The 12,135-nt window shown below is 38.0% G+C and overlaps 1 protein-coding gene across 7 annotated transcripts in view; it reads right to left on the bottom strand.

The window, feature by feature from the left end:
* PPP2R2C (protein phosphatase 2 regulatory subunit Bgamma) overlaps positions 1-12,135 on the bottom strand; it is a 210,000-nt gene that overhangs the window by 12,377 nt on the left and 185,488 nt on the right. For all 7 annotated transcript variants that reach the window (XM_042053871.1, XM_042053872.1, XM_042053870.1 and 4 more), the window contains 2 exons: positions 5,221-5,390; positions 462-553 (listed from right to left, as the gene is read on the bottom strand). In XM_042053871.1, coding sequence (XP_041909805.1) covers positions 462-553; positions 5,221-5,390 — 262 coding nt within the window. The remainder of the gene's footprint in view (positions 1-461; positions 554-5,220; positions 5,391-12,135) is intronic.

Consider the following 12,135-nt stretch of genomic DNA (forward strand, 5'->3'; position numbering starts at 1 on the left):
GAGGTATCAGAAGTGCCATTTGGCAGCAGTTTGCAGAGAATCAGAGGGTGTCTGTGGCAGTCCTTCCTCACACCCATTTCCAGTAAATGAACTGAATTTCTGAGGCAGGTCATGTGCAAATACAGGATCACATAAGTTTCCTTAGTGTGTCGGTGGGATTGTGTGAGTTGGCATCATTCTTTCTAGCTTTTGCAGCCTATTTATGATTTGGGTGAAAATGGACATAATTTGAAGGGTTTTTTCCCCCAAGGCATGAGCCAAGGTTATTAAGGCATACATCATGTCTAAGGCAGTCAGAGACACAACTGCACAAACATCCAAACATCTTCTACCAACCCAAACACTGGCGTGTGATGCCGTACACTGATGTGGAAAAAAACCACGGGTAACTACTTTTGGTTTGCTCCCCATCATTGGGGGGGGTCTTTTGCTAAATGAGGACAGAAGGATGGATTGATTACCTGTCTGATCCATTCCATGCACATTCAAACTTGTCAAAGATGCAGTCGTTTTCATAGAGGGAACATAACTTGCTTCTAAGGTAATCATGGACCTGTTTTAAAGAAAATAACTGTTATTCTTGAAATCAAAGAAAATACAAAACTCCCCAACCAGCCCTTCACGTTCTGCTTTATATTCCACGTTCACTTCCAAAATATGCTGCATAGATTGGTAGCTCTGCAGAAGATACTGTGTTTAAACTCCAAAGAAGCTAACTGTACTTTTCCACAGCCCAATTAATAGGTGCTACAGAGTTACTGTTGCAGGAAGGCACGAAACATGCTTCCCTCAGCAGCCTGCAGACCACCCCTCTTCAACATATTTGTTTCCTGCTTGGGTGATTTTCTCAGTGCTAGCCTAATTCCCAGAGACATTTCACCAGCTGATACCCTAGATGTGCTAATTAATGTGCAAGAAATCTAATTTAAATAGTAACAAAAATGCCATATTCCAAGATAAGTGGACTCTCACTTATGGCAGAAAGAACATGGCTCTATTAAAAGAACCTGTATGGTATTACATTTATTTTTGTAAGGTATTTCAGAAGCCAAATACAGTACAAAGTTGTACTTGCACAGGCTGCAAATAAGAACACTAATTTAGCCCAAGGATTTCTCATATTTGGCTGAGACTTAAAAACAACATTGTAAATTATCATTTACCCACTGGAAAAGAGGGACTACCCAGCAGAAGACCTCTCTCCTCTAGGCCACACATCTCTGCTGAACAGCAATTATAAAGAGCATGCCAACTGTTTCAGTCTTTTGCTGAATTTGATTAGTTTTCCTTCTGGATGATTTGATTTATTCCATAAGGAAATATGGTGGTAGAAAATTCCTGCCTAGATAAATTTACTAATGCACTTCCACTCCTGATATTTTCTTCTAGCTGCTGTAGAAACTGTAAAACAAAGATGTGTAGGTGACGTCTTGGAGAAACACACCAATCCAATGGAACAGGGGTATAATTTAGCTCTGCCATCCTGAGGTTACAGGTTCTTGCAAGCCAGTGAAATTATTCCTGCTCATGGATGCTCAGCATTCTCCTCTGGCCGGGGAGCACAAACATTTCTTCTAGTAAAATAACTTCTATCAAGACCAGATGAGGGACAATGACCTTTCACTTATATTTTCTTTAAACTGACCCATTTTTCATAGTCAAATTGTACAGTATCCAAAGAATATTTGTAATGTAAGGTTATTAAGGATTATACATTTTTGTTATGGATCAATTTTCATTAATAAATGAATGAACACTGAACTGTACATTAACAGATAATGTCTTATACAGCAATTAATTGGCAAATGGAGAACATTTCACAATTAAATGCATTTACCGTCACAGCGAGCAATAGGTCAGAACACTTTTACTATTGATGCAGTTTCCTACACTCTCTGCAATTAAATCCTTTCCTTTTCTCTTACCTAAAACCTTTTTATGTTAGCAGTGTAATTTGTTACAGAACTGGAATTCTTTCCTTTGTCATGTTTGTGAGCTCCCAATACTTGGAAGAAATAGAAAGGCTGCGTAAGGCAGAAGGAAGTAGATCACATTTGCCTCCCTGACTGTCATTTCTAGGTCTTTCTCTCGTTACCATTTCCAGCAGCCATCTGTCATGACCACTGTCATGTACACACCCTGTGCAAAGTGTGTCCAACTCCACAGCTTGGAGCTGTGCCTTTCTATCTTCTTTGTCCAAAAGCATTTTGCAATTCCTGTCTCAGATGTCTTACCTTGTCAAGACTGTCAGACTCACCCTACTGCCTTGGACAACCACCTTGTTCTTTATGTGGACCTTTTGATTACCACATTTGAACACATTCCGACCCTCAGAGAGACTATGAAAAACTAACTGGAAGAAACACTTAAATTTTCACTGTTTGCATATTCATGTGCCACTACCGAGGGTAAAATCAGATTTGCCTTGTCTGTTATACATTGTTCTTACCACATATCAATAGTACTTGAATGCAAACCAAATTCATTCCTAATTACCAAGAACCTTTTCTTCACAGCAATGTTTCAGGTCTGACCCTCATGAAATTATTTAGCAATTCTGTGCTCCAGACTAACACAGCAACACAGCTACGCAGGGACCTGTTTTACTGGGACTGAATAGACACAACCAGGAATTGCACTGGTGATGCATGGTCCAAATCACTATGCTACAGAGCCTGCCAAAAGTGGATCAAGCTATTACCAGCTATGAATGCACTCACCTTACTGCTCCTAAGGTTTCTGCTGGGGTAATTCACCTGGCAGCACCAGAAGAGTAACCTGTGAGGCAGGGCTGCCTTGCAACACTCAGGCACTGACCATTCCACCGCATTGCTCTTTTAGTGCTGTCCAGTGACCATACTCTGCCCTTTTTTCTTTTGTGCAAAACAAACAGGAGAAAATCATGTTGAAACATTGTCAGCAGATAATGTGTTCAGCAGGGCTGCAACAGCTGCTCTATTCAATAGCATTCTTTGAGCCACAGCACTGATAGGAAAAAAAACCTGCATGAGGAATTAATTTTTGTTTGCCATTTTTCTAATGTTAAAATTGTAAGCTGATAATGAAGCAGTACAGTTATGGATTCTGCTCTTTATTACAACTCTGTGTGAAATCTCCTGTTGTGACCCTCACTATTGCAGCTAGGCAATATCTAAGTGGCTACCATGCAGTGGATGAAATGAGAAATTCAATCTTTTAATGAACACCTTTTAATCTTTTAATGATATACTTGTCCTCATAATTACGTGGATACATAAAATGAAAATGTTAGGTTTATTTGTTGCCTTCCAGTGATCTACCCCAAAAAACCTTTTGAGAAATTGCCAAGTTTATATATGAGATTTAGGTATGTGAGAGAGAGATATCTCTGAGACAAATTATTTAAGAGAGCAATTTAAACCACTTTTTTTAAAGACAGAATTCTCTCCTCTCTGCAGCTTAAAAACATGAAAGGTTCTCAGAGCAGCTGGATCACACGAATTCTATGGCATCCTGTGCTATTGGCTTCCCAAGGCCCCCTGAGTTCCAGATTCTCCTTTAGTCCACTGCAATGCCCAACAACACATCTGTATATTCTTTACAAGGCACTGGATAGATATTTGAAAATGAAAGGCAATCCATAGATTTAAGTAAGGTGGTAAGAACAGTATTATATTTATTTATAAATAAATATTTAGTTGTATTTTTTTTATATTATATAAGGGGCTTTGTTGTTGTGGTTCTTGGTTTTTTTCCTCTATAAACTTCTGACTGCAATTATCAGTACTCATTTTCCCATCTCAGCATGAAGAAATATAACTTTTTAATTGGCCCTACTGTTGGGTGTCAGACTGATTTAAAAGTGGCCAGCTTGTTTCGCAGCTGCCTACATGAGGAAATAAAAGCAGGTGTCAAAATCAAGACAAACAGGTTGGCTTGACCAGCTATTCCTCCCCAGGGACAAGGCTGCCTACTAAATTAGCATAGGTATAAAATAATATATTACCTAAGTTCCCAAAACCCGAGATTCTATTATGTTATATAAAACACAGTCTCGCCCTTACCCTCCCACTCCATTTTCATGGCATATCAACATTTCTAACACATTTAGCATTACAAGCACTGCCATTTTAAGAGCAAACCCAATTCTGTAGTCTTAAAGGTAAACAGGCTCAGACTTTCCAATATTAACACATTGAACAGTGAATGCTATACACTGAAATGTAATGGGTGCACTGAAAAACACTGGGGCCCACTCTGTTTACTGAATGCTAGCTAACAAATACTGGAAATTTTTGTTTGTTTTGACAAGAAATGCTATCAAACTCTCATCATGTTATTTTAAAACCAATCTTAATTATAGTTACTGTGAACCAATGTATCCCACCTGCCATTATTTAGACACAGAAAACAAGGGACTGATCCAGCACTGTCACAGGATTGTCTCTCAGTACGCAGCACAAGCCAGATGAATGGCATTTTTCCTACTTTGCATACACTTTTTTAGGTAACTTAACAGTTTTTTTCTTACTGCATTTTCATAACAAGCAGCTTCTGTGTCACAGACGTGTTTTCCTTCTTTGAGCCAGAGTCAAAAAATGTAAGCTCAGCCCTCTATTGCCAAACATAACAGATGTCAGAGTACAAACTTAGCACTGGCTGGAGCCACTGGCATTTTGTCTGGATAATATCGCAATGAATTCAGGCAACCAGATGTGTGTGTCTGGCATTTGTGAGCTGCTGCATCAGTGGTGATGCCAGGGTTTAACACGGATCACTTCTAGAACTAGGGACAAGGGAGAAACACACAGATCAAGCTGTAAAAGGAAGTTCGGAAATGACAAAGTTGTAAACTCTCAGCAGTCCCAGCAGAAGCAGAGTTCTAAGCAACATACAAAATCTTTTCCTCAGTTACTTTTAAATGTTAGTAGTGAAATACATCATTTAAAAGCAGATGCCAAAGTGAAGAGATGATTTCTCTTTTAGAATAATCATTTCTTTCAAGACCCTAATCCACAGGGAGTGCAACTTTGACTGCCCAGGCTTTACACTTCCTTACTAATGCTGCGATTGCCCTTTTCCTGCTGTAAGGATGCCACTGTGAGGATTTTAACCACCTTGATTAATTCTCTTAGCTTTCTGCTTCTCAGATAAAGTAATGAGAAGTTTACAGAAACATCCAGTTTTCGAATAGTGAGATCCTTTTATAATGTTGCATTTTAAGATGTAGGAGATTCCTACCTGGTACGTTTCTACAGGCTTTGTTTCCATGTTCAGATCCCAAACCTTGACAGTGAGGTAATCTCTTGTAAGCATGTATCTACCACTGTGACTGAATTTGACATCTGACACTGAAGAGATAATTTCTGAAAAAAATGATCTGTTACTGGGGTCTTCTGGTTCTTCATAAACTGTTCAAAGAAAAAGAAGCAAGACAGAAATCAGAATTGTAAAAAAATTTGCTCTGTTGTACAATCTGAAGTGTGCATTTCTTGTGAAATATAATTCAATCTACCAAGGAACATGATACAGAATTAATCATATGTCCAGCACTTACTTTATTCTTTAAACTTTATATAAAAATACAAACTGTAAGCTTTAAACATTACAATAATTAATGTTATGGCTATGGACTCAAAGCATAACTTCAGGAAATTCTGCAAATACACTGGTTAGTTGACTACAGAACCCTATAGCAAGACAGTTCATGCCTTGCTCATCCTTTCTGGGGTCTGCATACCCCATTTCCCAACATAACCAAAATCCAGGTGTCCCTGTCACATGAGAGGTATGTATATGTGGTCTCACAACAGTCCTGGCATCTCTGGGAGATGTGTTTACTCAAAGCCTGCCCTGCTTGCCAGAACCAGCTGGCCTGGTTGCAGGCTACTCATTGGTCATGTTTGAAAGCATCTGAGACTAAGCATGAGAATTTTAAAAAGCAATTGCAAATTGCAATTACCTCTTCCTAAGAGGTGAGCATAAAATAGACAGGGGTTTACCATGTGGATGCATGAACTACATAGTTGATGTGCAACTGCTGACAGCTCTGGAAAGGACTGAACTCACTGAATGTGAATGTCAGCAGCTCTGTGCAATCTGACAAGACAGCAGGTCATTAAATATTGCTTACACGATGTCCATACATGAAAATCCAGCTCTTGTAGCTATGAGATTGGTCATCCCTGTTCAACTGTACATAAGAATGATACTGGATGACTCTAGCCCTACCTTACAGATGCCTAGAGCAATTCTGTTGTCTTTCTGCAGGTACCTGTGGCCCTATGATCCAACTGACTTCTATGGTGAACTACAGTAGAAAGTCAGGCTTTCAGGGTCTTTTAACTCTCAGCAAAATCAGTAGGGTTTTGGGACCTATGCCTAGAATACTGTTTGAAAACTGGCAATTTAGTGAATGTCATTTTCAAGTTTCAAAAGCAGGTGAAGAAAAGCCATGTGATGAAACACGAAAACATGCTGAAAGTAGAAAAATTTTTTATTGTCAGTCAAAACAGAGGTTTTTATGTAGTCCACTGGAACATTTCTCTCTCAATTATTTTCTCCATGACTATGATTCAGACTGTTGGAAGCAACAAGGTTAGCTTCCATTAGGTGAAATAATGTTCTGCTGAAAGTTAAGGGTGAGTATGTGGGTGAAGTATGTGGGGTAACGCAAAAAATTATGGGCAATTTTCTTTGGGGGTGGGCAGTGGAATGCAGCCAGGCGTGCACATGAGAATAAGGTCTATATTTAAACATGTGCACCACACATCTGAACAGTAATGAACTACTTCAAAAAGGGGAAAAAACTTTTCTTTTCAGATAGACTGTAAACGAACAACTTTAAATAGCTCTTTAAAATTTTGCCTAGACATTCTGCAAAGCAGGTATTTTGTAATTATCCTGTCAGATTTGCAAGAGAAGTCTGATGAGCACAAAGCAATTATCATTTCTCATACTTCTTCCCTTTAATCTGTCCAAACTATAGACTTGGCTGGCAGGAATTTCATCCTCCTAATTATGATGTGAAGCTGCTATTAAAACCAGGAAAGAAAAAAAAAACCCCACACTAACTGAACTACACCTTAATTTGTAGCTTAGATATATTTTCTTGGCTCGATGTGGCTCATCCAACTCCCAGTGATTAGAAGAGAAGTGATATTTGTACATGAATATTCTCTATTTTGTTAATTAATGAGATTAAACCATTTCATTCTTTATCTGCCCCATTTATTGCTTTTCTATGCTTACTGTGTTAAGTATTAGAAAGACTTAGATTAATTAACTGTGGAACTAACAGAGGCATGAAAGTCTTGTATCACTACAGAAATAAAGATAGCAGTAGAAATTTTAGTAGCAGCAACTCTTTGGAGATAGTTCCTCTAGTCAGCATAACCAATGCAGGAAAATTCTTACAGGAAATTAAGGAACAGCTCCCAGTGAAAAGAAGAGAAAGCTTAGCAACTACCAGCACCTGCCTGAGCAACCAGAAAAGGCCATTAGCCTCAGGAAATGAAGATGAAAAAGAGTGTTCTTGGGACTTGGCTATTTCTGGTTTAGCATAAACATAAGCTTATACACATACGGCAAAAAAGCACCATCTTTCTTCAGTTTGGCTAATACAAGTTGAGAAACTGGAAACAGAACAGCAGTGAAGGGACAGCCTTGTGACATGGACTTCAGTTCAGGCAACCAATTCAAATTCAGCCCTGACCTCTCCAACGCTGATAGGAAAAAAACCCCATTGATCTAGCCCAAGGTTTCCAAAACACATTTTCTGTTTATTACTATTAAGACTTATCTTTTGGAGGCTGCTCTTACACCCAGGAGCAACCAGTATCCGAAACACGAGATTTCAAATCTAGCTTACTTCTCTGTATCTAAATAAATCTTGTTAGATCTGAACTTTGCTGACATTTGATTATGGATTCTATTATATTCTTTGACTAATTCCATCATTAATTTCTTAATAACTAACACCTACCATACAAAAGGGTATTTAACTTTCATTACTATTGTTCTTGATAATGGTCACAGTGCTATTTATGTGAAAGACACAAAGTTACCTGTCTAGCTACTTAATGAACATAGGAATCACAAATAACATGATGTGCTGAGTTCTCACGTGACTCAGACTTAAATGTGACCTCGATGACAGGACTCTGGTATAGAGAAATATAATGGGATTACAGAGGGAAGTAGAGCAAATCTCTGAGTACAGCTAGTGTTTAAAGAGGAGCCTTCCAGGAAGACACTGTTCCTGCCCCTTATGCCTCCAGCAGATACATGGCTAAACTGGGAAGTCTGCTTAGGGAAATAAAAATGCTCAATTCCTTTCTGCACAGCTTCCTGCTCACAAGTTAAAAACCACAGTAGCTTCTCAGAGAAGTCCAGACTTTGTAGAGAAGGATGGGTTCATTGAAGGATACATGCCAGCGCTCTGTTTTCCTGAATCCTGAAGAAAATCTGTAGCATAAAAATACGCTGCTTCTTTCTTAAAAGGAAGTGCCATCTGCTGAAAAACAAACTCTTATCCCTCCTAAAAAATATTCTTGTTTCCTTGTGAATTTCTCTGATCTAATGCAGAATGGAGACTTTCCTTTTCCAGTGGATAGGAAAGGCATCTCTAATGTGTGCGTTTATCATGCAGAAATATATGCAGACGTCTAAAGTTAAAAAAAAATGGCCAGGAACTGCAAGAGTAGGTGGAAAGGTCCATCTCACAGCTTCCCCCCAAGACACTGGCCAAAAGAAAGCAGATGCCTCAGGAGGAGCTAAAAGAAGTGTGGTGCACTAACACCTTGTGGCTCTCATCTGTACTTTGGGGGTCACAGGTGCTGCCACCTCAAACTTCCCATCAATATGGGCCTGATTCCACACACCTGAAACTGACATATATTGGACAAGATACATCCAATTAAAAAAAAAAAAACAACCCAAAGTAATTTTCAAGTTCAGTTCTAAACAAGTAGCTGGGCAGAGCTTTTAATCATTGCAGGGTGTAAATTCTGGCATATGTGAACTTTAAAAATTATCAAAAATAATGCTAAAATTGTCTTATATGGTGGGTGCAGTGTCACAATCTGATATATTTCCTCCTATATATTTCCTCCTGAAATCATCACAAGAAGGAAAACTTGAAGATGAACAGAAATCTGCTCCACAGATTTTGTAAGAAATTCCATCAGTCAGAGGATAAAATTATAAACAGCTTTAAAGACTCATTCCCTCTAGCAAAAAATCCCCACTGTTTTCTTTCTACCTATGAACAAATAATAACCTATGAAAGCTTTTTTTTAAGAGGATACTGTTTATAGTTTGTATCCTGTCCTGAAAACTTCTGATTTTATAGCCTTTGCTGTTACTTAGATTTAAATCATTGGAAATCCTGCACCATGAAATAAATCTCTCCCTTCCTCCAAAGACAGCTGATGGATTTAGAAATTCATCCAGTTCCTGTTCAAGGGTCACTGTTACAAAGGGATGAAGACAGCTTTGGCAACAGTGGAAACAGAGGCAGTGTGGTTACTGAGAGGGAGAGGACTGTGAAGACCAGGGCAAACCAAGTTGGTGGAACATGATAGAGAAAACAATTTTTCATTTTTATTATATAAGCAAGCAAACACTCTGCAGCTAGACTGAATTAAGAACTTATTACAGATAAACTTCTGGGTTACACTGGTACACAAACAGGTCTATTTCAACTGGACCTGCAAATACCAGTGGTGGATCAGGTAATCTCTCACTGGGCTTTAATTTCATAAACACAGAAAACAGGTTCAGTCCCAGGCCAAATAATTTATCATTTAAACTAAGCCCCTATTTAATTCCAGATCCCAAACAAAAATGGCTTCAATGCCTGATTAAAACATATTGGAAAACAGTACTTTGAAACGTATGGAATTTCATTGGTCTTGACAAACTAGCCGCAGTAAGAAAAGGAACAAGAACCAATATGCTTTCCTAATAGCTGAAAAATAAAAAAATTTAACCAAAATAACAAATTATTTAACTATACTGTAATATTTTTAGATGGCAAATTTGCACTATTCTTGGGTCAGCTGTAATTTGCTCTATCACATATATTTCACCAAGATTAGCATAAAAACCTTAAAACTAAATTTCATTTGAATTTCTATCAAAATGTAAGTATGCTTTTTTTTTTTTTTTTTAAAGTACATGACACTTGTTCATAACATTCAACACAGAAACCATTGTTTTGGTGTCATTTAATTCAAGAAACGCTACATCTTGAGCTAAGCATAGTTCTGGGCTTATCTCCAATGTGGTAGAGATCTCAAGAAGACATAAAAATGGGCAATAGAAATAACCAGAAGTACCAAATTACTTCCACACAAGGAATGGCTAAAGAGACTGGGGTCTCTCAACCTAGGAAAGACTGAGGGAGTCATAATTAAGAGTGGCATGGAAAGCATGAATAGGGAATGACAGTTCACTGTGTACACTGTCTCTTCCAATCCACAAGTAGGGGTCACCACGTGAAACTAGGAAAGGGTAAGCAGAGAGAAGATGGTTCTTCATACTGTGCCTAATTAACATACTAAAGACTTTACTGAAAGATACTGTGAATGGTAAAAAATATACACAGGTTCAAAAGTAACTGCACAACTTAAAGGAAAGAAAAAACCTCAAACATCCATTTCAGTATTGTTAAATGCAGTAAGTTCACTTCCACTAAGGTCCCTGAACCTCAAGTTTCCAACTGCAGACTGCAGAGCGTGAAGATTATACACTTAGTCTGTTCTTACATTTTCAGTTGATGTTGCTACTGCCAATATTAGAGCCAGAACACTGGGCTAGAAGGACCTCTGATGTGCCCAGCTATAGTAATTTGTATGCACTGTTTAAAATCTATTTTAGGATTTCATACAAAAGAGTTCCTGTGTTCATTCTAAGTGAATCAAGTCAAACTGCAAGCTCCCATTGAAATTCATGGTCTCTTTATGCCTTTTAGCTTCATTATTCATGATAATAATTTGATTTACCATTATTATTTAGTCTATCTTCGACTATCTCTGAATGTTTTATTGTTTTGTATTAAGCCAATCCACTCATACATTCATCTCCCTTGGAAATTCTCTTTCAATAATAGAATATTCTGCTAATGTGACAATCTTGGTCTATACTGATTAATATGGTTATACATGATAAGTAGTTTTTAAATCTGCTTTCATAAGCAATCTAAATACAATTATTTTGTGAGACACATTTGTTTAACATTTTATATTACCATAGCCTGTAGCTGCTTATCCTGTTTTAAACTAAAAAAAGCACCTTTTTATACTTAGATTTTCTACTTGCTTTTATATAATTCAGAGGGCACCTCTTTGTGCGCTGGTCACTTACACATCATTTTCCTTCTTTGACTCAAAGCAAATTTCTGACCCTACATCAAGGCTGAAGTTTCACCTACTGTACAGCATTCCTTTATCCAATGACCCACTATCAAAACCAGGCTTCTCATCAATACCTCTAGAGAGCACGGCTTTTTAAAGTGGAGCCTCAAATCAATATTTAAGAATCTGTTTTACCATCTGCACTGAGTTGCCGCAGCTTGTCACAAACCATGAGGGAGGGTGCATTAGTGCTGAAAGGCAAAGCCAGATCAATAGCTGAAGATCAGTGGGTGGGAGCTTCACTACAGAGTTGCTTAGATTAGTATAACTTTACCAGTGAGTTTGCTAATAAAGAGAAATGGTGTTAAAGAGAGAAAAGGAACTGAAAAAACACAAAGTCAATCTAGAAGATCAAGCCTCTTTAAACCTCGGTCTCACAAAGACTTACGTGCATGTTTAATGCCACATGCTGTGAGCAATCCCAAGGAGTTACTGGGACATAAAACTACTACTGCTCTACAGCCAAACTGATGTGTAAGTCTTTCTGATCTTAATATATAAGACTAGTGATAAGTGGGTTTTTTCTCCCCCAGTGAAATAAGATCTTGAAAGCTGGTTTCATGAGACATTAAAAAGCAGTATTTGTTGCTATCAAAAAAATTAAGCAAACAAGACAGGAATTTTAATAGACTGAATAATTAAATCAATCTTACAGCAATTATTTGCTTTATCTGTGTGTGCTTGGGGGAGAGGGGTTAATGAAACACCTCTTCAATCATAAATCATTTACCATTGCTTC

The sequence above is a fragment of the Corvus kubaryi genome, unplaced genomic scaffold, assembly GCF_017639235.1.
Source record: "Corvus kubaryi isolate FWS band 111438036 unplaced genomic scaffold, C.kubaryi_AGA036_p1.0 split1-131, whole genome shotgun sequence".
Taxonomy (NCBI): Eukaryota; Metazoa; Chordata; class Aves; order Passeriformes; family Corvidae; genus Corvus; species Corvus kubaryi.